Here is a 26,873-nt window from a genome sequence, read left to right on the forward strand (position 1 = left end):
ATTTAATCCTTACAATGACCTTGAGGTAGTTGTTATTAATATCCCCTTCTGCAGAGGTGGAAACAGGCTCAAAGTGGTTGAAGTGCTTGCTCCTAGCCATGCGAATTACTATGCTGGAAAGAAAAGATTTAGGCCAAGGCCGGGCGCGGTGGCTCATGCCTGTAATCCTAGCACTCTGGGAGGCCGAGGTGGGTGGATTGTTTGAGCTCAGGAGTTCGAAACCAGCCTGAGCAAGAGCGAGACCCCGTCTCTACTAAAAATAGAAAGAAATTAATCAGACAACTAAAAATATATAGAAAAAATTAGCCGGGCATGGTGGCGCATGGCTGTAGTCCCAGCTACTCGGGAGGCTGAGGCAGAAGGATCACTTGAGCCCAGGAGTTTGAGGTTGCTGTGATCTAGGCTGACGCCATGGCACTCACTCTAGCCCGAGCAAGAGTGAGACTCTGTCTCAAAAAAAAAAAAAAGATTTAGGCCAGGTTTGTTTGCAAACAAGCCCCTGTGTTTCTTAACTCTTTTGCTACACTGTCTGCTTCAATAACATCTCGGGAAGAATGACAGTTGTTGCAGAATATTGAAGCTAAATAGGGTGCTATTATGCCTTAGGCTAGATGCAGGGACTAAGGGTGAGATGTACAGTCAGAGGGCTCTAAAACCAGGCACTTCCTAACCCAAAAGTTCAGGAATAAGGTTGGGAACATGGAAAAGTGGACCAGAAGATGAGGTGGAAAGGAATCCTGAAATGGTTGTGGCGTTGGCACAACCTGCTGTGGACACGTGGAAACCTTCCTTCCTTTCTAGCTCCTAGTTGCTAAATAGGGATTAGAAACAGGTAGCAGGGACCTTGAAAAAAAATAGCTAAAACTATTACACGTTGAGTATCCCTTATCCAAAATGCTTACCACTGGAAGTGCTTCAGAGTTTGGGTTGTTTTCTTTTTTTAATTTGGAATATTTGCATTATATACTTACTGGGTGAGTATCCCTAATCCAAAATCCAAAATGCTCCAATGAGCATTTAAGCATGACCTTTGAGCATTATGTTGGCACTCAAAAATTTCAAATTTTGGAGCATTTCAGATTTCAGATTAGGGATGCTCAAGCTGTACTCATTTAAGCTTCTTGCACAAGGAACTATGCAGATATTAATACAAGCTCTTAGTAACTATTAGACCTAAATCTGGGGGCTCTTTCAAGTTATCTATTGCTGAGAAATAAACCACCCCAAATCATAGTGACTTATAACAATAATTTATTTCTGTGGGTTGGCTGGGTGGTTATCCTGCTGGTTTCACCTGGGCTCCTAAGCATGCATTTAGTTGGTGGGTGAGCTGAGCTGGTAGGTCGGAGATGTCCTCACCCATGTCCGGTGGCTTGGCAAGGACAGCTGGGCACTCTCCATGCAGCTCTCATCACTCAGTGGTCTAGCCTGAGCTCCTTTTCTTGGCAGTCGTGTTCCAAGAGAATAAAGGCGGAAGCTGCAAGGAGTCTTGTAGCATAGGCTCCAGAACTTGCACATCATTTTTGCCCATTTTATTGGTCAAAGAAGTCACAAGACCAGTGCAGTCAAGGGAGTGGAGAATGACCACACCTCTTACTGGGAAGTGATGGAAGGAGGGGCGGGGACACATTACAAAAGGGTGTGGATATGAGAATGTGGATACTCATCACTAATCATTGTTTTAAGGATTTACCATGGAGACCTTGATTGCTGAAAGTGTTGAAGATCCAGTTAAAACAACCTGACTCTATATGAAATTGAAATCAGGGTGCTGTTGGAAAGGGATTAAATAAAATAATGCACATAATGTTGTTTTGGGACCGGATTTCTCAATCTCCAGGTAGGACTCATCAGTGAAGCTTAAAATTAATTTAACGGCTCATGATCAGCATTTTTAAAAATAGAAAATATCAGTGCTTGCTTCCACAGCACATGTACTAAAACTGGAATGATACAGGAATTAGGATGGCCCCTTAAAAAATATTAAAGTGCAGTACATATATTTTTCTTTTATTGTTTTTTTTTTTTAAAGAGACAGGATCTTGCTCTGTCACCCAGGCTGGAATGCAGTGGTGTCATCATAGCTCACTGTAACCTTGAACTCCTGGGTTGAAGTGATCCTCCTGCCTCCACCTCCTGAGTAATTAGGAATACAGGTGCACACCACCACACTGGCTAATTTAAAAATTTTTTTAAGAGATGGGGTCTATGTTGCCCAGGCTGGTCCTAAACTCCTGGCCTCAAACGATCCTCCTGCCTCAGCTTCGCAAAGTCCTGGGATTACAGGAATGAGCCATTGCTCCTGGCCCAGATATTTTTCTTGAAATTTTTATTCATTTATATAAGAAAGCTTATTTATATCTGTCTTGAATAGCAAAGTAAAATCTCTTTCTTGCTACGGGTCACAGTACAAGTTTAAAAGCCACTGGTTTAGCATATACCAGGGTCGTGGGGGAGTATCTTCCTTGTACCCAGCGTGTTAACCATCTACATCTGGTCAGAGACACAGGATGATGGAGAATGAAAATGGTAATTCTACAATTTGGGCAACTTTGTTCCATTCTAAGAGGTTTCAAACAAAGAAGAATTTGAATAATAAGATTTCCTTCCTATATGCTAAACTCCCTTACTGGACTCCTTAGAAGGGACAAAATAGGTTGGGTCATGGGCTGGAAAGCCTGAGGACAGAAGCTAGTTGATCTCTCAGCTGGCTGCAGTCACGGCTCTGAGGGCGAGCTTCACATTACCCGGGCCGCACCAGCTGACATCTCTTAGGTAATCATTTGCTTGTTTATTGTTGGGCTTCTTCCATTTGGAGAGCAGACTCCAGGAGAGTAGAGACTCTGTCTTGCTCGCTGCTGAATCCCCAGAGGCCAGGTCAGTGCCCAGCATGTATTAGAACCCAATAAACATTTGTGAAATGGATGAATGAATGCATGGGGGTAGGGGTAGGAGTCTCATCCCAAGTGTTGTATTTTACGATCATTGCTTTTCACCGTACTTTGTAAGCTGTTGCCAGTTGTGTTTATTTCTCTTCAAACTGGTTCCGGACCCAATCCTGACTCTTCTCCCAAACACTGTTCTCAAGGATATTTTCAGAGTATTGCTCAGCTATATGTCTATAATAGATATGTATTATATATATAAAATATGATTATAGACACGGTGTTACTAAAACCGATTGGCACTGGGCCTGGCAGCGCTGCAAAGAAAGAACTAATCAACCTAACTTTGGTCAACAGTCTTGACCGTGTCATTCACAAAGTCGGGCAGGATTTGGGGTTTGGGGTTAGGGGATTGGGGTAGCCTATCACCATCACGAGAGATAACAACTGATAACAGCAGATGAAGATTGCAGGATTGTTCATTTTACATAGAAAGGACAATTCATTAAGCAAGGGAACCTCAAAATGTTGTCAACTGAGGATAAGCAAGAAATGATGTGAAGAAAGACACACAAGGGTTATGGCTGCTTTTTTTTTTTTTTTTTTTACTTTGAACATTAGCATTAAGTTGGTTACCGTACACATCCAAAGGCCCAGCATCTTGGAAAAATCATTAAGCGGCACACCTTGTACCAGAGTCTCACAAGAATAAAATATACAATGCTACATTGAGTGGTTAAAAATACACAAAAAAAGTAGTTTTAACAATCTATAAATTCTTTATACTTAAAATCATGATTGAGTTGAAATAAAAAAGTGCATTTCAATTGCTAAAAAAATAATATTGGTATAGTTAACACGAGGGGGAAAATCAGTACAATGAGGGATCTGACAGGATGCTGGAAAGAAGGTGACTCAGGGAAGCCAGGCCGCGTGGGCTCGTCTGGAGATTCAGGAGTGGAGCTCGGTTCCACTCCACCGCACTTCCCTGGGGCCAAGCAGCCCTCCCCTCCCCGGTATCTTTCCCATCTTAAGAGATCCTGTCCTACCTACTTGTCGCCTCCCCAACCAACCAAAAGACTCCTTTAAACTTCTTTGCAGCATGACAGATCACTGCCCTACACTGAGTCCAACTTGACCTTCAATTGCGTCTCCGCAGAGAGGTAGGAGAGGGACACCGCCCCATTCCGGACTTGACATAAGTACCCCAGCCACGTGGCCTTAATCCTTATGACGTAGCAGGCAGAACAGGGACCGAGCAGCTTCTATTTTGTCAAACTCCTTTGGACAAATATTCAACATTCAACAACAAGCTTTGTAAACCTAACGCTAAACAATTCCTGGCAAGCAAACTGGATTTCCTTTTAAGAAATGAGGAAAAGTGCAAGTGATTTCAGTACTGTTGGGGAAAACAAAAATAAAAACAAACAAGTTGCACCTGGCCACCTGCTACCTAAACCAATCACAGCTTCGGGGTTGTTTTTTTGTCAAGTGTTGGAGTTACAAGTAGACACCACTATGTGTGTCTGGTATTGCTCAGGTTCAGATTTGGCTGGAGGAAAAGAGGCCAGGCAGAAGTCAGTTAAGAAGGCTGTTCCAGATGTAAATGCCTCCTGGCTCCACAGGGAAATATTTAGTCTGGTGTTTCCCCTTAGCTGGTACCTGACCTATTTGTTGTGAAGAAGATGCTGCAATAAACGAAACTCCTGGTCACAGAGCTGATGAGGGTTAGGAACTGTAAGACAAGTAGCTGGCAGGAGGAGCACAGCCCGAGTTCTAACCTGGAGGAGTGCCTGCCGCAGAGGTCAGGGTGTGGGATCCAAGCAGAGGACGAGTTCCCTAACAGACGTCGTCCTCTGCAACAGAGAAGGCGAGCAGTTCAGACACTCCAGAGTTCCCCCGTTGCTCTTGTCCCTCTCGGAGATGGGATGGTCCCGTGCTGGTGGTGGGATGTGGAAGAAAGAAATGAGGATCGCCTTCCTGCTCTGCATTTAGCACACAATGGATCCTCCATGGAAAGGTCCTGGCTTTCAATCTTGGGCCACCAATATTAAAAAAGGCTAATTAAGATGCCTGACCCAGAAGGACCAGATCCTCACATCAATCTTTGCTTGCATCATGAGGGCTGCACAACTTCTGGACTTATTAATTAATAAGGGAAAATTTCTTAAATAATCGAAATACATAAATAAACACTGAGCCAAGAGAGGATATTCCAGAAGAAACTTACAAGAGGGATCTTTCTTTAGAAGGGCAGGAATAAAGAAGCCAAAGTATGTTATCGTCCCCTGGTGGACAAAGCTAGAACTGCTGCTGGAACAGAATCACACAGCCCATGTCAGGAAGCGAATTAAATGCATATTCAACCTTACAGAAGAGAAGAATTCATCTGATTTTCAGAGGCTACACATATACCCTTGGGGATACAACTCGAGAAGTAAACACCAAAATTATGCCATACTGTTTCTTTCTTTTTAAATTCATGCACTGAATAATCAAGCATGAAAAGATATTTCTAGGAGGATCAGGAGTTCTAGGAAAATAAAATACTTCCCACCAACTTTCAAATGCAGTGAAACACAATCCATGCAGGATGTGAGCTGCAGTCTCTGTCCTTCTGATCACATAGTCCCTTCCCACCAGTAAAAGACAGGTAGGGAGGAAGCTGTGTTCATTCAGGGGAGCGGACATTAAGAAACCGATTCTCTGGCACAGCCAGTACAGGCTCTTTAGTTGATCACAAGTAGCCAATGCAAGTATTAGTTTCCTTCTGATTTTCCTTAAGCAAAACTCAGCTTCCGTCCCTTCTTGTTCCATCCCCATTTCTTACATGTCCCCCAAATCGTTTTCAAGTAGTTTGTAACATCCCTGATCCCACCAGAGAAGCTAAAGTAGTGTGAAAGTAACCGACAACTAGAAAGCTGTGGGAACACTTCTCAGGGGGAAGAGCTCCCTTTGATACTGTGCCAAACGTTTCCCACTGAAGACAGAAAACAAGACAGCAGTCTGTTTCAAAGGGTGTGGTTCCTCCAAGTGACAAGCGAGTACGGCTCTCCATTGTTTCATTGCCTGGGACTCTGAAGAGAAAAGCTACACGTTTTAACATAGATGCTTTAGAGGTAGCCAGTTACTACCGAAGAGGCAAACTTCTAGGTCAATAATGGGGAACATCAAGGCAAATTAAGTGAAAGTTATTTAAAACAAGGAGAACCCTTGTTACTGATTTCTGTAATACAGAAATCTACCTTTCTCATTTTGTAAACTAGTCTTCCCATTCCAAATAGCCAGTGAAGTCTCCAAATGTCTTGAATTTATTATCAAATGTAATCAACTCTCACAATTCTGCGCTGTCCCACCAATAACGTAATGTCACCAGACAAAAAAGATTAAGAATGTATTAACAGCTGCCTTCTTAGACTCCCACCTCGTGTGGTTATTAGTTAGTCTTAAAAACCTGAGTACTATCAACTTTAAGGAAAGAGTCATGAGATTTTAAGTCAGAAAGGAAAGATTTTGACTAAGGCCAAAATACTCAATAGCTTTCATTCACTTAAAAAAATGCAATCCAATTTCCTCATTTTAAAGATTTCTTTTTTTTTTTTTTTAGTTTTGGAGGAGAATTGAAAGGAAGCAAGAGACTGGTACACAGCGCAAACTTCACTCTTGGCTGTGAAAGACTAGCCAGTTGCTAAAATGCTTTATCATGGAGATGCTCCTATCACATGGAGGACACTGTGACCCTCTTTTTATTACATCCTTCATAGATTATGTATCAATCATACTTTAAAAATGAATTAGATGAAAACAACCAGAAAAGAAAGTAAACAGAGGTTTTTGAGGGATGGGGGATGAGAGATGCAGATCAAGAATCAATAAAGGACTTTTGATAAACCTAGAGAGCGGTTTTAAATTCATTTGACTAAAACTATGGGTACAAGCTTGCCAAATGCTTATGGAGGAGAGGGCAGGCAGGGACAGGGCACAGCAACAGCAGCATTCAGGATCCCTTAATCAGAAAGGGGAGGCATTTAGGAAGACTTCAGATGAGAAAAAGTAATACTCAAAAGACATACTCGACGGCCTTTAATTTTAAAGGAACATCTAGTTTCCGGTGAAAGTAAAGAAGGTGAAGAGTAAAATAAGGATACTCTTTCGACACTGAGGATGTAATATGTAAAAAAACAAGACATAAATAAAAGTTAAAAATGACATGGACGAATGAGACAGAAATATGTTCAAAATTCTTGTCCAAGGTTTTAGCTAGTTTGTAGAGTTAAACTCATGGTAATAAGGGTAGATTCCAATACTCATGGAGAATGAAATAATCAGAGGTAGGATTCAGACCAGGAAAAGAATGTTCCAGGATGCTGGCTTTTTGAAGGCACTCAAGAACAGAGTGAGAGAGACTGAAGCTGCAGTGAGAGTAGAAGATTAGAGAGAGGTGTATACTCACACATCTGTCAGAAAGAAATAAAAACAACTCCAGGAACTGTGGCAATACATGTATCATCGAGTAATACACAGAGTAACAAGGTAGAAAGAAAGCCACTTCACAAGTAGTTTCTTACAACAATATACCTTCTTCTACCTAGGGAACAAGAAAGAGAAGTTTGTTTTCCAGATACGCAACTCTGCAAAGTGGTTTCGACTTAAATAAAGAATTTGATAAATAGTATGTTAGTTAGTTATCTGGGTCTTTAAACAAATTTACTGAAGCTAAAGCTTCATAGTTGGGACAACCAAGGAGTTTGATTTTCCTTTGAATCTTGCAAAACCTATCCTCTAAGACAAAAAGATCTGATCATAAAGTCTATAAAAAGTCTAGAGAGTATAAAAGTATAGAACTATGAAAGTGGATATATTGATGGCAACTTTTATGGCTTCCATAGAAAGTGTAGAGAGGATCTCTGGTTTGCTTCATCGAGGTAGAGTCCAGGGTTGGAAGGTCATCATTATTTATTATAAATGCTACAGATGACAAGAGCAGGTTAGCTAGTGTGCTGTTATTGCATAATAATGCCACTACCTCTAGTGGCTTATGACCTTTCATTCTTGAAAAAAATGATCTTTTGAGAAATTTCCTATCTTAGTTTAGGCAAAGGAAAATTAAAACCCAATATTTACTTGCTCAATTTTATAGTCTGAAGAATTCCAAATGAGGTGACTTTTTTTAACGGTAGTTAGCTGATAAAATTCTTAAATGTACCTTACCCCGTTTTCATGAAATACTTCTCATACAGTCTAGAACAGCATCAAAATATTCATCGTGCGGATCAGCAATGCAATAAAAGTTATCTTTTCTGTATAGTAGCTCCAACAGAAGCGTTTCTCTAACTTAGTTTTTTAGGTGTTTTTTTTATTTTTTTTAACATTAAAACCCACCTACCCTTCTGTTTTACTAACCAAAATCTGCAAGATGGGGTAAACATGTATATGTCTGCAATGGATTTCTATTTCTGTTTCACTTTCTCAAAATTTAAACTTCCAGTGAAATCAAAATGAAACTAAACATACATATCCATTCAATAAACAAAAAACTGAAAACAATTTCAAGAAGTAAAAAATTCAAAGTTTACAAGCATCTCTTCAGAGCATTTTGCCTTCGGTTAGTGTAGTAGGGACAATCAAATTATAGGGAAAGTTCCAACCATAACAAAAAGGTCCTTCCAACAAACATAGTTTTTAAAAAGTAGTACAACTGTGGTAATGTACTCGCTCAGTCATTAATTTAGAACAGTTAATGTAAATGGTAGACTATAAAAGTATACGTAACTGATTTGTAAAGGTTTCTTTCAGTAAGTTTTTTTGCGGAGACCTCCCCCGCTTACTAAAAATAAGAATCAAATCACAAATATACTTGGAAATGAAGCCACATGCCTTTAAATTGTTCATCTTCTTTTCTTCATTCAAATTAAAAAATCTAACTCAGTATGAGCCTATCTGACTCAATTTGAGAAAGCAGCAGCCTTTTATTAAGGCTAAGAAAGAGTTTATATTTGAATGATAAATCCACGAATAAAAAAGTGAAAACAAAACAAAAACAAATGAAAAAACTACACGAAAAATGCAATGCCAACTCAAAAAAGTCCTTGAGAATTTTCCTCAAATAAGTCTTAACTGTAGCAATGATTCAAGCCTTTGCAGATAGTAAAATTAAGTAACGAGGAACAGCCTCAATTTGACATCTATGTAATGCTGAAATGTGGCCTTGTTGTCTTTAAAAGATATAAGTATAGATAAGGGCTGAGAACTCAAACTCCTCCAAAATTCTTTTTGTCATAAACAGGTAACAGGTAGGCAATAAGTTTTGAAGAATTCATGGGGTGCTACAGCATACGTGGGAGAGAACATACCACATAATGCAACTTTTATCTTAGTACAGGACCCCGACCAAATTATCAACCCTGAGTTTGAGTCTTATGCATGTTCGACCTGATACAAATATGTTTAAGGCTTAATCCTGCAGTTCTTATATTCAGAAGCATTAATGTTGTGAATATTCTTAATGCATTTCATTATTCATATGTAATATGACACTGATAAGGAGTCATTTTATTCTGAGCGATTTTCCTGAAGACCACAAATCCCAAGTCAGGGAAGGTATACTTATCTAGGAAAAAAAAATTAGAAGTTTCTAGATTGTTCCACAATACAGTTCACTAAGAATTGTACTGTGTGACAATGCTATTTTTTTTTTTTTAATAATCCTTTTCTGCTTCTGTTAAGGATGGTGGTGATATTTGCTTAATACTGGTTTTCCTGTGTAGCAGATATTTTCTTATGGCTATATTTACTTGAAAAAAATTAAAGATGACTACCTGAATTTTCCAGTGTATAATTATAGTACACCTCATGAAATGGCTGATTCAATGGTCTGAAGTCTAGAATTCAGAATTGCTGCCCAATACTGTAAATTTATTTAGAATAAAATAAGGTATAACCAATTAAGCTACAATTTACATCTTTTTTTAAAAAAAATCATTTTAGTACTACAGGCTTGACCATGAAATAATGATATGTCTATATAAAAGTGTAGATTTACAAACTTGTTCCGGAATGCTAAGGAGATTGTGGAGGTTAGGGGAGACAACCACTAAAGTTATAACAGTCTTAAGCAAGGAATTAGCTTTCCTTATTGGCTTGGGTACCTGGGTGCTCAAAGAATGCATACAAATATTAAAAATACCATTCTTTAAAACTTACATCCAAAAACAGGAAGAAAAATATGTCTTGAGATAATTTTCTGCCTCATTCCAAATTTTTCCTATGCTCATTACAAAAGACAGGCAAAATCGGAAGGAGAAAATTTAAAAACATTAAACCAAAAAGCTAATAGAGAATGTGACATTTTAAAAATAGAGACTTAACATCAATTGAAGGAGTTCCATTTTTTCCTACCACAGAGTTAATCAGCTAGAAAAGTGCTTGAAGCATATCTGCACATTTAATATTAAAAATAAAAAATAAATAAAAGCCAGGGTTCTGATTCAGGCAATGATTTAAGAGCCTGAGGAAAGAAAAATGAAGAGATTTCAAGACTAAAAAGAGGACTGGGAGCAGGCGCTTGTGCCTGTAGTCCCAGCTACTCGGGAGGCTGAGGCAGGAGGATCGCTTGAGCCCAGGAGTTCGAGGCTGCAGTGAGCTATGATTGCACCTGTGAATAGCCACTGCACTCTGGTTTGGGCAACATAGTGAGACCTCATCTCTTTAAAAAAAAAAAAGGTAAGGGAACGACCTAGCCTGGGAACTCAGTTCTCTGAGATAAAGAAATACAAAATTTTAAGCTATACTGAGTCTGGATAAATTGGATCAGTTAAATGTACTCAATACATTAGCCCTTCTGTCCAGTCTTTCCTATAAGCTCCTGGTTCACCATGCTCTTTTGAAGTTTCCTGAACTTGAAAAACTAACCTGCCTAAAGGTATCAGAGGTGCTCTTTCTCTATCACCTAAGAATGCTGGTATCACATAATTATTTGCAGAGGACAGGACAGCAAAACTCAGTTTTTCCCCAATACAATTTAAACTGTGTTAAAACAGCTCAAAGTTGTGGACATACCCACATTTTATATATAACAGACATTTTAAAATTTATAATCAATTTGTCTTCTCACCCAAATTGCTCAACCACTATCAGCAACATCATGTTTGTGATTTTAGTTTACTATTTTAGCTTCTCATAACAATTCTAGAAAAATAAACCAACCTCAAATTGAGAGATTTCAATTTGTCATCCCATAAAAGTAAAACATGAACCAGTTCCTAAGGGCAGTGACAAACAGATGTGACTGAGAAGAAACAATCTCCACTACTTCCTCCTCTTGGCGGTGAACAGCCTTACTCAAATTTTCAAAACATGCAAGCTTTAGGTGACTTCCCCGGAAAAGGCCCAATCCCCTGCAAATCATTTTATTTAATGCACTAACTGAGCCAAATGGCACACGGAGGACAGGAGCATGTCAGTGAGTCTAACAGATATTTTGAGTGTTAAGCAGAGATTTCAAAACTACCAAGTACTTATGCCAAGTTCTAAAAGCAAAACGTCATTTTTGCAGTAACCTGGTCTGGAGACTCTCTCAGACACATCTAGTCTCTGAAGCACCTTTGAGTTGTACGGATGTAAGAATAACTTTGAATTATAGAAGTTATATGTATCTTTAAGAATCACATTTTGATGATTATAAAATTTTTTTCTATTTTACAACATAGGTTCAGCTACACTGAAAAAATTACACCGCTTATTGAAATACATTTCATTTTAGAAACAGACTACTAAAGAAGTCTATACAAAAACTCTAAAATAATTTCTGTAGTAAAATAAAGAGTGCGTTAGGAGAGCTACACAAAGAAGAAAATTTCCATCTTTCTCTATAATGCTTGATATACTGTGAAACATAGCCAGCTCCACTCTGTAGCCAGCACCAAAAGCTGAAAAGAATTCCTTACGATACACAGTGATACAATTAATGCTCTGGATTAATCTCACAGCCTTCCCGATTAGTACAAAGGAAACCAGGCCTATCCCCTCTTTGAGGAGAAGTCCAGGATATAAAAGCAAGCATACCTCATCAGCTGATATGAAATTATAAAATTCCACAAGTCTGAGTATTTGAAACTTATAAAAGTCACCAGAAAATGCAAGCAAATTGGGCTTCAGTTCGGTGGTTCCCCTGGTTTAGAAGACAGTTTCCTCCGTGAGCTCAGGGTAGTCGTCTTGTTCATTCTCTTGGACCTGGTGATTCACCAAGACAATGACAAAGCCCCTGGTGGGGGCTGAGGAGAGCCTGAGAACTACAGAAATGCTCACCGACTCCCTCTGCCAACTCACACGTGGGAACGTAACTCCCGGAGAACACACTTAAGGAGACGGATGTTAATGATGCTGGGCTGAACTGTTCTTCTCTGCCAGGTGCCGCAGAAAGTTGTCCTCACTCTGGCCTCTGTGATTTAAAGGCTCACTCTTAAAGAGAGCCGGAGGCGGGGGGAGGTGAGGGACTGGAGGGATGGGAAGGTGGTGCGGGTGGTGAGGGTGCGGGTGGAGGTGAAGGTGCGAGAAGGGGTGGGGGATGGGCCGAGGGGGAAGAGTGCTTACGGGGTTCATACTGATTGGAGGGGCGGGGGTCGTGGGTGTGTTCACCACCGAAGGAACTGGGGTGGCTGGGGAAGTGGTGAGTGGGATCTGAACAGCAGGCGGCACATTCACGGGGCTGGTCACTCGAAAGCACTTCTCCTTGTGGGCCTTAAGCATGTTGGAGAAGCGGAACCGCTGGCCACACACGTCACATGGATAGGGCTTCTCGCCTGTGTGAGTTCTGCGGTGCCTCTTCATGTTGGGGCGGCTGGTGAAGCTTTTGCCACAGATTTCACAGATAAAGGGTTTCTCTCCTGAATGAACACAGACACAAAAAATTATTAACATACTAGGCGGTAATCATGCGCTTATGCGATTCCTCATATTTAAAAAGGAGATTACCACTTCTCTCCCTCATGGCATGTTATTAATGTATTCTAAAGTCATAAAAGAGTCTCCTAAATTGGGACTTAACAGAGCAGAGTAGATACAAGCAAACTTATACACAACCTACCATCCGGGCTTGGGTTAGAGGAGGAGGAGGGGGACGTGGAAGAGAGGAGGAGGTATCTAGATTAGCCGCCCTTCACATTCTGCACAAAGAGCTGTTCAAATGGCTTTCCTGTGCCGGGGGGAACTAATATCACAGACGAGTCTCTGCCTCTAAATTTAGGCAAGTTAAGTTGTAAGAAATTTCTGATATCCCAACCAAAAGTAAGACTGCTGAAAATGTCCTGTGGAGCAAATAAATCTCTTCTCTACTCATACAGAATCCTTAGCATGTGGCTTGCTTTTTGGTATTAAGCTTGGAACATACTGGCCTGACTCACCAGACAACATGAATTTCACACTGCGGTATTTCTCAGAGGGAGAGCTATTGGCATTTTTGCAGATAATTCTTCATTGCAGGACTATCTGGCACACTGAAGAGCGTTCAGCATTTCTCGTGCCAGCCTACTAAATGCCCACAAGGGATTCTGACAATCAAAAATGCCCCCACATCATTTCCAAATGTCCATGGGTGTGGGAAGGGTAGAGGGGGGCCATTGCTCCTGGTTGCGAACCACTGGGCCAATGAGTCGAAAAGGAAACAGAATCCACAGTTCTACGGCACACTTAGGAGGAAATTAAGTTTGGGTTCTGAGGACTTAATTTTTAAGCTTCCTAACTTTCCTTTGAACTTATTGCTTAGTTCGTGCTATGTCTGCCTGCTTCTCTACCCATGCTATAGAGAAATAAAATGATTTTTTGAGTCTTTACATCCGTTAACCATTTCGTAGGGGATGCTGAGGTGAGGTGTGGAGTAGCCAAGTCCATGCACTTTGGTGACCATATGCTCGCATTTATCCACATGCTCGTATTTATCCATTCCTGCATGTGTTCTCCCCAGCACATATCTTTACAGTAACTCCTGCCACTAGAGTTTGCTGTCACTTCAATTGCTGTTCCCTTTCCTCCCAGGAGGTGTGCTTAGGCTACTCACGCGTACCGAGTCTTGCAGTACACTAGGAACTGCTCTCATCGCTTTGTATCTATTAGCCTTGGTGATCCTCACAACCACTGTATGAGGTAGGTATGTGATTGGCCCTATTTTACTGATGAGGGAATTAAGAAACTTGCCCAAGGTTAGTGGGGAGTTGGGATTTAAAACTGTGCAGTCTGGCTCCAGAGTGTATGCTTGTGACACGTAAACCGCAGCACTTCCCACCTCAACGTGCATTTCTGCACACAGGAAGGGATGCATTTTCTTATGTTTCCCTCCACTTCGGGACCCTTCTTATACTGCTAGTGGCAGACATCTCTTTACCCATATCATAGCCCTATTTCTCTCAACCTTCTCATTCTAGTAGAAGACTGACATCCTCTACTGCCCTTTTCCATGAAAGCCAGGATTTTCCTCAGTTTCCTGATTGAAGAGTTAGGAGGGATCAGTTTTCTCTGTAATTAACTGTCAGTACTATTTTCAGACTATCATATTTCTCTCATCTTTCTGCTTTTCATTATTCAATCACTACCACTGCTAGGTTCTTCACCATGATTCATGTTCATCTTTCTGGATGAGTTCTGGGCCCAGTCTGTTTTCCCTTTTTTTTAGACAGAGTCTAGCTCTTGTTGCCCCAGCTAGAGTACAGTGGTATCATCATAGGTCACTGTAACCTCAAATTCCTGGGCTCAAGTGATCCCCCTGCCTCAGCCTCCCAAGTAGCTGGGACTACAGACATGCATCATTGTGCCAAGCTAATTTTTTCTATTTTTAGTGGAGATGGGGTCTCAAGCTCTTGACCTCAAGTGATCCTCCAGCCTTAGCCTCCCAGAGCGCTAAGATAACATTCATGAGCCATTGCACTCAACGCATCCTCCAATCATCTTAAAAACTTCAAATCATATGTTAAATAGAATTGATTAAATCAATTATGGTATATGAAAATACCATAATTTCCATACCATGATGGAAAATGCCACTGAAAACAATGTGTTAAAGAAATGTAATTATTAACATGAAAACTTTTAATCTATTAAGATTATCTATAATCTATTAAGTTAAACAAGTTATGAAAATATACGCATGGTATTATGCACCTTTAATGAAAATTATGCATAGAAAAAATGTGGAAAGAAATGTAACAAATGTTACCAGTGATTATCTCTAGGTGATGGGATTATAAATGATGTTTACTTTATTCATTCATTTATTTTTATTTATTTATTTATTTTTTGAGACAGAGTCTCACTCTTTTGCCCAGGCTAGAGTGAGTGCCGTGGCGTCTGCCTAGCTCACAGCAACCTCAAACTCCTGGGCTCAAGTGATCCTTCTGCCTCAGCCTCCCAAGTAGCTGGGATTACAGGCATGCGCCATCATGCCCGGCTAATTTTTTTTTTATATATATTTTTAGTTGTCTGATTAATTTCTTTCTATTTTTAGTAGAGACGGGGTCTCGCTCTTGCTCAGGCTGGTCTCGAACTCCTGAGCTCAAACAATCCGCCCGCCTCGGCCTCCCAGAGTGCTAGGATTACAGGCGTGAGCCACTGCGCCCGGCCCATTCATTTATTTTTGAGGCAGTGTCTCACTCTGTTGCCCAGGCTGAAATGTGGTGGCACAATCATGGCTCACTGCAGCCTGGAAGTCCTGGGCTCAAGTGATCCTCCCACCTCAGCCTCCAGAGTAGCTGGGACTACAGGAGCACGCCACCATGCCCAGCTTAATGTTTTTTATTTTTTGTAGAAAAGGGGTCTTGTCATGTTGCCCAGGCTGGTCTCAAACTACTGGCCTCAAAGCAATCCTGCTGCCTTGGCCTCCCAAAGCGCTGTGAATACAGGTGTAAGCCACCACACCCAACCTATATTTCCAACCTAAATCTCTTTCTTGTGCTTTAAACTGATTTTTCAAACTGCTTACTGGATATTTCCACTTGAATGCCCCAAGGACATCTCCAAACTAACAAGTGCAAAATTAAATTCATTATCCCACCTAGCAAACCTGCTCCCCACTCTTCTATTCTCTATCTTGACAAATGGTATAAAAGCCCCAAATCTGGGACTGACCCTTGATTTTCCCCTCCCATCCTGGTGATATCTACCCAATCATCAAATTCATTTGATTCTGCCTTTATTTTATCCATTGCTATTATCATAGTCTTATCATCGCAATGGTCACCTGGATTATGCAATATCCACCTGATGGGTTTCACCAACTCTCTTCCTGCTCCCGACTCTCTAGTCCATTTTCTACACTGTAGCCAGAATAAGCATGCAAATAGTGTGCCTCTTTCTGCTCAAAACCCTGCAAGAACTTCTCACTGTCCTTAAAGTCCAAAATATTTTACATGGCTTATGAGGTTCTTTGTGATCTATCTGCTGTTCTCCAGTATCATGTCTTGTCATACTTTGCCCCTCACACATCCGAACACTCTTTAGTTCTACACATTCACTGTGCTCTTTCCACCAAACCACTGTAGGCCTTGCTAGTCTATCAGCCCAGCCTGACTATAAGTTCTGTGCACCTAGGGACTATTTCAGTCTCACTCACCACAGTGGCCCCACTTAGTAGGCTCTTAATCAAAATTTATAAGTAAATATTTGTTAATTCTAAGATGTGTATTTCCTCCCACATTTTAACATCTCTGAAATTGGCATATACCTTGTATCAATGGCATGTCACTGTTTAATTTGCAGCATTTTCTTAGCAGTATATAAATTGAAGTTTGTTTTGCAACTGATGGCTTCTTGGATTGTATGAAGTATGACACTCATCGTTAAGATCATTCAATTACCTTCCTTTACTCTAATTCCCTGACAATCTTCTGATTGTAATTTAGCTTCCAGTGTAGATTTTTCTTTAGGCAAAGAATATGCTGACCAAAGAACATTAAGAGTTCTGAACTATTTGCCACTCAGCTTTTTCACTGTAAATTAATAAATTAGCAATTTTTTTTATATATCATTAGGACTATTTAGCACATATCAGTCCCTCTGATCCTGATCTACTTGAGTGCACTGACAAATCCTGGATGCTGTGAACTAGATCTTACAATGGTGCTTTTTATACTAATGATGTCCTGTATATCCCTCTATTTTATTACTTGCTATATTAAATTTATATCAGAATCATTAAATATGTGGTTCTGCAATCAGACTGCCTTGGGCAAGTTATTTAATCTCTCAGCCTCAGATTCCTGATCTGAAAAATAAATAACCTACCTAGTAGGTTATTGTGATACAAAACACAAGTAAAGTGCTTACAACAGTATCTGGCACAGAGTAGATGCTCAAAGCATTTTAGCTGCTATCATCATCATCATCATCATCATCATCATCATCATCATCACTATCATCACCATTCATTCATCAGACTATAAGCTCCCTGAGAGCAGAAACAGGGTTTTAATTCATCCTTATGTCCCCAGGCACTTGATACTGGTATAAGGATGAGCAGCAGGTATTCTACTTTGAAGTCACCTCATGTCCATACCATCCTAGGAAATCTGCCTGAAGGCTGGTCAGCTTCCCTAGATGAGATCTGCCTCACTTCTCTTTCTTTCTTCTTTGACACAGGGTCTCACTCTGTGTCCCAGGCTAGAGTACAGTGGCATCATCATAGCTCACTGAAACCTCAAACTCCTGGGCTCAAGGATTCTCCTGCTGCAGCCTCCCAAGTAGCTGGGACTACAGGCATGACCCATAGTGCCTGGCCCACCTCACTTCTCTTTAACTGCAAAAAAAACCCCAGCCCATTCAATGTCAGTTCCTATAATGACCTTAATCCCCACCAAAACATACTGCCATCTCTAAATGTGATTTCATCCAGCCTTATAAGACCTATCCTTTTCCTTCTTTAAAGCTAACCCTTCTCTTGTACCCTCTCAAGTACTATTGCCATTCTTATTTAATACCAAGAAACTAAAGGTCTACAGAGGTCACACTATTCCGCTAGTGATAGGAAAAGCCAGGTTTTCCTAACTCCATCATCCAGCTGCTGTCCCCATTTGAGTATTACAAACAATATTAAAAGGCAGATGACAAACCAGGGAAAAGTATTTCAATATTGGTATCAAACAGGTCCAGTATACTTAGTATATAAAGAGCTATTATGAACAATAAGAAAAGTAATTTATCATAGCACAATTCACAATTGCAAAGATGTGGAATCAACCTAAGTGTCCATCAATTCATGAGTGGTATATATACACCACGGAGTACTATTCAGCCATAAAAAGGAATGAAATAATGTGATTTGCAGCAACTTGGATGGAACTGGAGACCATTATCCTAAGTGAAGTATTGCAGGAATGGAAAACCAAAATCCATTATGTTCTCACTAATAAGTGGGAGCTAACAGATAGGTACACATGGGCACAAAGCAATATAAAAGACAGGAGAAACCAAGAAGTGGGGAGGGCAAGAGAGAGAGTGTGGTATAAAAATTTACCTATTGGGTACAATGAACACTATTCTGGTGATGGGCACACCAAAAGCCCTCACTTAAGCATTATACCAGATAGCCATGTAACAAAAACATTTGTACCCCCTTAATCAATATTTTGAAATTAAAAAAAAAAAAAAGTCAAACACTACCATGGAAAGATGAACACAGAAAAGGCACAAGAAGCAATTCAGAAAGGAAAATATACTGATACCCACAAGCATATGAACAAATGTTCAGTCTTACTTAGTAATTATATAAATGCAAATTAATATAATAAGAAACCATTTCTTGTCTATAGAATCAGCAAGGTTTTATTTACTATTAGATAGGATTGGGGATGGGCATGGTGGCTCACGCCTGTAATCCTAGCACTTTGGGAGGCCAAAGTGGGAGGATTGCTTTGAGGCCAGGAGTTTGAGATCAGCTTGGGCAACACAGCAAAACCCTGTCTCTATAAAAAATAAAAAAATTAGCTGGTATGGTGGTGTGTACCTGTAGTCCTAGCTACCCGGGAGGCTGAGGCAGGAGGACTGTTTGAATCCAGGAGTTTGAGGTTACAGTGAGCTATGACACTACTGTACTCTAGCCCAGGGAACAGAGCAAGACACTGTCTCAAAAAAGGGGGGGGGGCGGTTGGGGAATTGGGTATTTTCACGCATAGCTGGTGGGAATATATGTGGAGGGCGATTTTGCAATACATGTCACCAAGTCTTAATAATGTATACATCTCTTTGCTCTAATAATCCTGCTTTCAGGAATTTATCCTAAGTAAATAACCATGGATGCTTTAGCCACAAAGATATTTATCACAGTATTATTTAAAACAGTAGAAAAATTGCAAACAGAAATAACCTAAATGTCCAACAGGGAGCTGGCTAAATAAATACAGAAAACATCCTTCACTTTATAGGACTGTTATAAAGGTTATATGGATTAAATAAGATAATGTATGTAAGCACTTGAGATAATGCTTGACATATAGGCACATAATAAATGATAGTTATTAATACAGCCAATTTATAAGAAGGAATATTAAATAGCCATATTGCTAACAATGACATAACATAGTAAAACAAAAAGCAGGTTACAATAAAGTATAAAAACCCAACTTTTGTTTTATTACCATACATATGAACACATATGCATAGTATCTGTCTGTATGTGTGTTAAGAAACTAAAGAATTTTTTTAAAAATGAGTGTATGCCAAAATGTTAGCAGTGGTGATCTCTTGGTGGCAAGATCTTATTTTTATTTTGTTTGTAATTTTCATAGGTTCTAACATTCTTTAATAAATATTAAATACATATTATCCTTTTAATGAGAAAGAAAAAAACTTACATGAATTTAGGTGGTTGTATTCCTTTAGAAGAAATATGAAATGTTTGGCTTGCTTATTTAGTCAAAGAAGAATACTTAACACAAAATTTTACTCAGTAACTAAACTAATCACAAAATACACACTTTGGTTTCATATTATAGATATTTAAGGGTCTGAAGAAAAAAAAGAAGGACAAAGGGGAAGAAGGAAAGAGAAAAAATGCAGAAGGAGGGAGGAAGGAATGGGGAGAAAGACACACAGGGAAACACGCAGAGAAAAGAAGGTGGGATGCAGAGGCAGAGACTTAGTGCTGGAGGTTCCTTTACCAAGCACCTGTGTGCCAAGTACTATGTATGCGTATGATACAACTTCTGCCTTCAGAAAAACTTATGTTCTGTCTAGTTCCATAGTTTCCTGCCAAATAACAACAACGACAAACAAATCCTAAAAGTGACTCAATTAGAACTAAGAGTCTACCTAAGAGCTACCAAATTATAAGAGGAGAATCTGTTAAATACTCTGATTGTTAAATACTGATATATAAATAACTCTGATATATCCTATCCACTTGGCTACATCTTCAAAATTAGCATTATCTTTTGAGTTCTAATTTAACTAATTAAACTGTTCTCATGACTCTTCAGCTAGCCTAATCCTTAAAATCTGAGGGTGCTCTGTTCTGAATGAGAAAGAAGCCCACCAGATGGGCATTTTTCTTTGGACTTCAACAGAGAAAAGGGAACTAAAGAGATCCAGCCATGGGCAGAATTTCCTCACCACTAGTTAAGCAAAAAGAATAGCAGGCTACGCAAGCTAATCTCATGGTTCTTTCTAGCTCTGCTACTCCGCAGACTAACAGAACCTAGAATCCTACGATTAGATTTTATTTAGAAATCTGAAAAACGTTTCATGCTGTTCAATTTATGCAAAGATGGCTAATCCCAGTACATCAAGTTCAAATTGAGATGCAATGATGGTGTTTACAAGGGGAACTATTATTTTAGCCAGTTCCCTGGAAGCTGGATAATCAGATGCTCATAAGATTCAGCATATACCCCTAAAATCACAAAGTGATTAAAATATTATTTAATCTCATTTAATGGATGTGTTCCTGGAAAGTAGTGAATTTTGGTAAATCAAATCCAAACAAACTTCAAGAATGTTGAGAGGGTATTAAATAAGCAGTCAGTGCCCTCCATTTGTTTAAGGTCCAGATCCCTTTCCTTTGAAAAATAACGTTCACATGTACACAAAACAAGTGTCACGTAATTTCAGGAGTTCTGAACCCCAACTAAAGAACTCATGGTCTGAAAAGAACTCACAGTTAAAAGGCACTCACAAATAATCCTTTTAAAAGTAATGAGAGTTACGAAAACCAAATTCTTCAGTATTAAATCTATATTTTTATATATGAGGTTTATTTAAAGTGGGATTTTCACTTAGAATGCAAATTTGTGGTTTAGATTTTTGAAACACGGACCCACAGACGATCATGAACGAGTGCTTGAGACATATCTGTACCCTTCCCAAGAACTTCTTACCAGTGTGTGTTTTCATGTGCTCGTCGAAGTACTGCTTCATGTTGAAGTCCTTGCCGCACCACTGGCACATGAACTGCTTGTGCCCAATGTGGATGCTCATGTGGGAGCGCAGCTGGTACTTGTACTGAAACCTTTCGTCGCAGTTCTGCATTGGACACAGCGGAGATTTTTGAATGCCAAGCCCAGCAGCTTTACCTGAGCCCACCCTGACACGGTCTCTGACATTAGGTTTATTTTTCATCCTCAGAACAGAACCTGCTTGTGTCAGCTATTTGGCTTTGCTGTAATTCTGCCGCTGACTTCCTAATAAAAGGGAAATTTCCTCACGTAATTATCACTGAAGTATACTTAACTTTTCTGAGTCACCGAGCAAAGAAAAATAAATCGTTATGTATTATTCCCAAGTTAACCTGAACTGAGAGTTAACAGCGTATTAAAAATGGCCTTTCTCTACTAGCAGCGAGAGAACACATGAAGCTCAGAGCGCGTGTCTGAGGGTTCTGTGGCAGGCAGCCTTGTGGCTTGTGCTCCAGCATGCCTCTCTCTCGCTGCTACACCATAGACACAAACGCTGACCCCTAGGCCTCGGCCTGTGGGGAGCACATTCCTTACCTCACACCTGAAGGGCTTCTCTCCAGAATGCTGCAAGGAGTGCACCTTGAGTGACATACTGCGTTTGAATGACTTTCCACAGGTTTCACATGTAAATGGCATGTCTTTCGTGTGTGCTGCAACACAGAATGTACTTATACTCAAAATGAATCCACCAAAAAGTTCCAACTGGAAAAGACAGATGTCCTACTGTAAGGTAATTTTGCCATCTTCATTTTCTACACTCTGATTTGTGAGGCTTTAATAGTAATGTTCTGAAGAGGAAAATAACAGTGTTGAAAAGAAATCTGGAGCTGGGCACAGTGGCTCACACCTGTAATCCTAGCACTCTGGGAGGCCAAGGCGGGAAGACTACTTGAGGTCAGCAGTTTGAGACCAGCCTGAGCAAGAGCAAGACCCCATCTCTACTAAAAATAGAAAAATTAGCTGGGCATGGTGGCACACGCCTGCAGTCCTGGCTACTCAGGAGGCTGAGGCAGGAGGATCACTTGAGCTCAGGAGTTTGAGGTTGCAGTGAGCTATGATGCTGCTGCTGCATTCTACCCAGGGAAGCAGAGCAAGACTCTGTCTCAAAAAAAAAAAAAAAAAAAGAAAAGAAAAGGAAAGAAATCTGGGTGTGGAAGACTATACCGTCCAATTTGGTGATGCTTACTGAGGACATGTTGTATTTAGTTTCAACACGTCAAAACTGATTAAAGTAAGGAAATTCTTCATATCCTTCCCAATCCAGGGCATAAAGCACATGAGAAAAAAACATAGGTGTGAGAGAAAAGAAGCAGAAAAAACTTACCAACCATGTGTTTCCGCACGTGAGCCATGGTATAGAATTTCTTTTCACAAATTTCACAGGAAAACTTCTTTTCTGCATATCCATGGACAATCTTGATATGTTCATGAAGGGACCAGAGTTTCTTGAATGATTTGTTACAGGAAACACACTGAGCAGGATAAATAGAAAGAATCTTTATTTACAGGGGCTTGCAGAAAGCCATACCAACCTACAGGCAGATGAAATGGATGTGCTTTAGGTTCATGGCACAAGGCCGGAATCCAGATAAGTGCTATTCTTCCACGGAGTGCACATTCCAACACCAACATCTGTATGTTCTATTTTCCAAGATGCGTCTTTTACACATGCTTTGGGAATATGAAAACAGCGGCAAAAGCTAAGATAAAAAGTGGAAAGTTCCACTAATATCAAAGAATTGACTGCTATTATTAAGTTAGTATTATACCTATGAAGAGAACCTTCAAGTTTCTTAAATATATGGATTAGCAAGGACAGCTGCCTCCTACACATGGATCACCATGCAGTTAATAGGTTTTTACCAGAGAACACAAACTCACTTAAATTAGCATAAATAAAAACAAGATGAAACAGAATATATATTAATGGCTATAGATCTGCAGGAGTATAAAAATGTTTTTATACCTTATAAAATACATTTAGAGTTTTCATTAACACAAATAACTGAGATTTTATTATATTTTCCCAAAAGTAATTCATTCTATTAAACATTTCCCTCTGGCAGAATTTAACATAATCCCTAAACTGTTAGTATGACTCTCCCTTTTCCCCTATATCCCGGATCTAGAGCTCTCTTACATGCATCTATAGAAAACACATGCCACATTGCCTAGGCCCTTGCATTATGAATCATTAATAGCTTGGAATATCCAAGTATATCAAAATAAAATATTTCTGGTTAAAGCAAAACAATACCAGAAAGTTGGTGGTAATTATCAGGCTCTGGGATACTTAGAGAACAAGTTAGTATTTGCTGTAAATAAAGATCTCTGAACATGATTGCCACTTCAGGAAACAAGAACCCTGAGACAAGTTAAAAGATAAGCCTCTGGCTAGATACTGCTCTAGAAAAGGACAGACTAGTCCTATAAGCCATTTTGTAGGGCAGGGTTGAAATTTTTGCTTGCTACCAGGTCATCAGGATTGTTAGGATCTATGCATAAGGACAAAGCACACTTTTTTAGGAATATGAAGAGAGTTCATTTTCATTTAGCAGAATCCACAAAACGTAAACACAAGCATAAAAGTATTAGGATGAGGAATACTGAGGAAAGTCACAAAAAAAGGATTTATCAAATGTTTTCTGTAACTTAATAAAGCAAATTTAAGTAAAAAACCCAATATATAAAGATCAAGAACACCTTTTCAATAATGAATCACTACAGAGTCCAGTTCGACCTCTAGGGTGCAGCACTGCATCACACTCCTTTAGGCCTGAAGTGTTGCAGCCAACTCATAACCATGCCAGGGTGTTAGCAGTTACTGGAGGATATGGGCGCCATGACTCAGTCTTCTTTTATTTGCCCAGCGTGTCGGAGATCAAGTCACAATTGATGAATCAAAAGCAGTGAATTTTTAGCAATGCAATCTCTATTTTTCAAAACTTTCTTTAAAGTAAAGCAATGATCTCAGTTGTTGATTAAAAGAACAGAAGAAAAGTGAAACTTATGACTACCAATATTAGCAGCACTCCAAAAAACAAACCAAAACAATTTACCTTTTTTAAAAAGTTTAACTTAAACATGGTACAAGATATTTCTATTTTACATATTTTACGGAGACATTAATAGACTTAATGACTATTCACTAATATGCATTCACATGTGCAAACCAATATAACTTCAATCTGCTCAGCATAATATAATTAACACACCTCTTAACCTATTGCAATATAGTCCTTTCAAGACATCAGCCTGGTTTGAATACCATACTTTGTTACCTTAACAATACTGTACAGTAGCATTATGTACCCCTACTGCCAGGTGGGCAACATTTTTAACCAGCTCAGCCTCTGATTAAAGTTTGCATATTCCCACGGACTCACTCAGCCTCTTGACAAATTTAGTGTTGTCATCTCTCCACTGGTAAAAGCAAACTCACTCCTGGAGATCTTCCATTTCCACCGGTCTGAGTCATTATGGTTTTTGTCCCCATCAGCTGCACTAGAATCTGGCATCCTTTTAAGGCTAGACAGGGACCTTTCTCTACTCCTGACCTTCACTCAGTATCTCCCGCCTTGACAGAGAAGATGCCAGAATGAATTATATTACATGTCCTGCAACAGTGAATCTCAGTGCAAAGTTGGTGTTGACTTTACCTCCTGGTCAATCAACTATAACAGATCCCCCTTCCAGTGTACCTGGGTTCCCACTAGTCCAGCGTCAGTTAAATTTAATGCCTTTGAAATAAAATGTTAAGCCTCGGTTTTGAAAAGACCAAAGCAGGAGCTTTTCAAATGATAAATTGGTGAAATCTGTCCCTTCAGCCTCTATTGTATTTATTCTCTTGGGCAGATACAAGATGAATCTGAACAGCCAGGTTCTATCCTGAAAAGTTTGCCCTCTCGGTGATGAAACCTACCTGAATGTTTTTTTCACAGTCTGTTTGCTGGTGAAGGGACAGCTCACTTTCCAGGACAAACTTCTTGCCACACTTATCACAAATCTGCATGCGCCTGTGAGTAACGTTCATGTGCTTCTCCAGGTACCAGCGAGTGTTAAATACCCTGGGGCACTTCTCACAGGTCAGAGTCTCTTTCTCTTCACACTTAGCTTTCTGGACTGGTGCTTTGGGCTCCTTTGTGGCCCGCTTCTTACGCTTAGGTGGCTCTACATTCTTCCTACGACCTCTTGTAGTTCTGGGAGTAGGGGAAGTGGTAGCTGCGGCAACAGAGGCAGCTCTCCTCGTTCTCCTTTGTGTAACGCTGACTTTCTCCACCATCTTCTCCTTTTTCTTCTGCTTTTCATTCTCTCCATAGTCATTGCTGTCATCTGTGGCCTCTTCCTCACTTTCTTCCTCTTCCTCCTCACTGCTTGTCTTAAGAACAGGAGTCTCTTTGGACTGTGAAGAGACACCCTTTTCCCCTTTAGACACATTTAATGTTTGATTATTAAGGTTTACCTCTACTATGATCTGCTCCCTTTTGTAAGAGACTTCTTCCTCTTCTTCCTCCTCGTCCGTGTCATCAGAATTCTCCTGGTCTTCTTTAACAGCATGCACGTCAGACACTGCTCTCGTCTCCCTGAAATACGGCTCTTCCTCTGTTTCATGGAGATGCGGTTTGCTCATCTTGGTGTCCACTAACACAGAATAAGGACTTCCTGATTCCCTTTTGTACACTTTGGTGGACAGGTCAAGTTCTTGGTTGGCACCATGATAAAACGTAGATGGCACTTGGCCACGACGGCTATCTTCTTGTGCCATCCCTGCTACATGCACAGCACAGTTTTCAACCAGCTCTTGACAAGAACTGGCTGTGTGGCTCATTGGTAAGTGGCCCAATTTATTAAGCAGTTCAGACTATAGAGAAATAGCTTTAAAACAAGGTAATTATTAAGACTCAAATCTTTTTCCATCCACAAGGAATCACTCAAATAAAATTAAAAAAAAAAAATTATTCCTGGAACCTGTGTGCAAATCTTCCAGTGTTGCGGCACCAAAGTATAAGTCAAAAAGGTTTGGTATTATGGCAAGAGCAGAGCACTAGTGACTTTTTTTCTGAAGAGAACTGCAAGGGACTTGGAGCATCTTACCTACAAAGGAAAGCAAAGAGAAAAAAAAATCAGATACCACCATTTCCTTTTTATAGCATGCATTTAAATCACAACAAACATAGCTTAAAATTATTAAACTCTTTATGTATGCAATGCTTTTTACTGCTTAAATAGTTCAACATGGGCCTTTATTTTACTGGATTACAGGAATTCACAAACATTTTGCTAAAATATAAATTCCATAACAGCAAGAGCCACATCTGTCCAGCTCGCCAAGATATCCTTAGAGTTTAGCACAGTGCCAAGCACAGAGTATATATATCTAATGAATAAATAAATATCTACTATTGCATAGCATTCATTTTCCTAGATACTATGTGACATATTGATATGGCGAGATATATGGTCTTCGTCCACAGGGCCTTTTCAGTCTAGTTACACAATATGTGTTGCGCACGAAACACACAAGAGCTTTATTCTACTGGCTGGTTTGCTTTCAACA

The 26,873-nt window shown here is 39.8% G+C and overlaps 1 protein-coding gene across 1 annotated transcript; it reads right to left on the minus strand.

Annotated features, from left to right (window-relative positions):
• Positions 1-9,840: 9,840 nt before the first annotated feature.
• Positions 9,841-26,409, minus strand: ZNF652 (zinc finger protein 652). Its single transcript, XM_012662903.1, has 5 exons — positions 25,239-26,409; positions 22,641-22,788; positions 21,851-21,966; positions 21,239-21,383; positions 9,841-12,769 (listed from the first exon to the last, which is right to left on the minus strand). Exons 1-5 carry the CDS (start codon positions 26,142-26,144, stop codon positions 12,258-12,260), a joined length of 1,827 nt encoding a protein of 608 aa, XP_012518357.1. The 5' UTR covers positions 26,145-26,409; the 3' UTR covers positions 9,841-12,257.
• Between the last annotated feature and the right edge of the window lie 464 nt (positions 26,410-26,873).

Source organism: Propithecus coquereli, unplaced genomic scaffold (genome assembly GCF_000956105.1).
Source record: "Propithecus coquereli isolate 6110/MARCELLA unplaced genomic scaffold, Pcoq_1.0 Scaffold119, whole genome shotgun sequence".
Taxonomy (NCBI): Eukaryota; Metazoa; Chordata; class Mammalia; order Primates; family Indriidae; genus Propithecus; species Propithecus coquereli.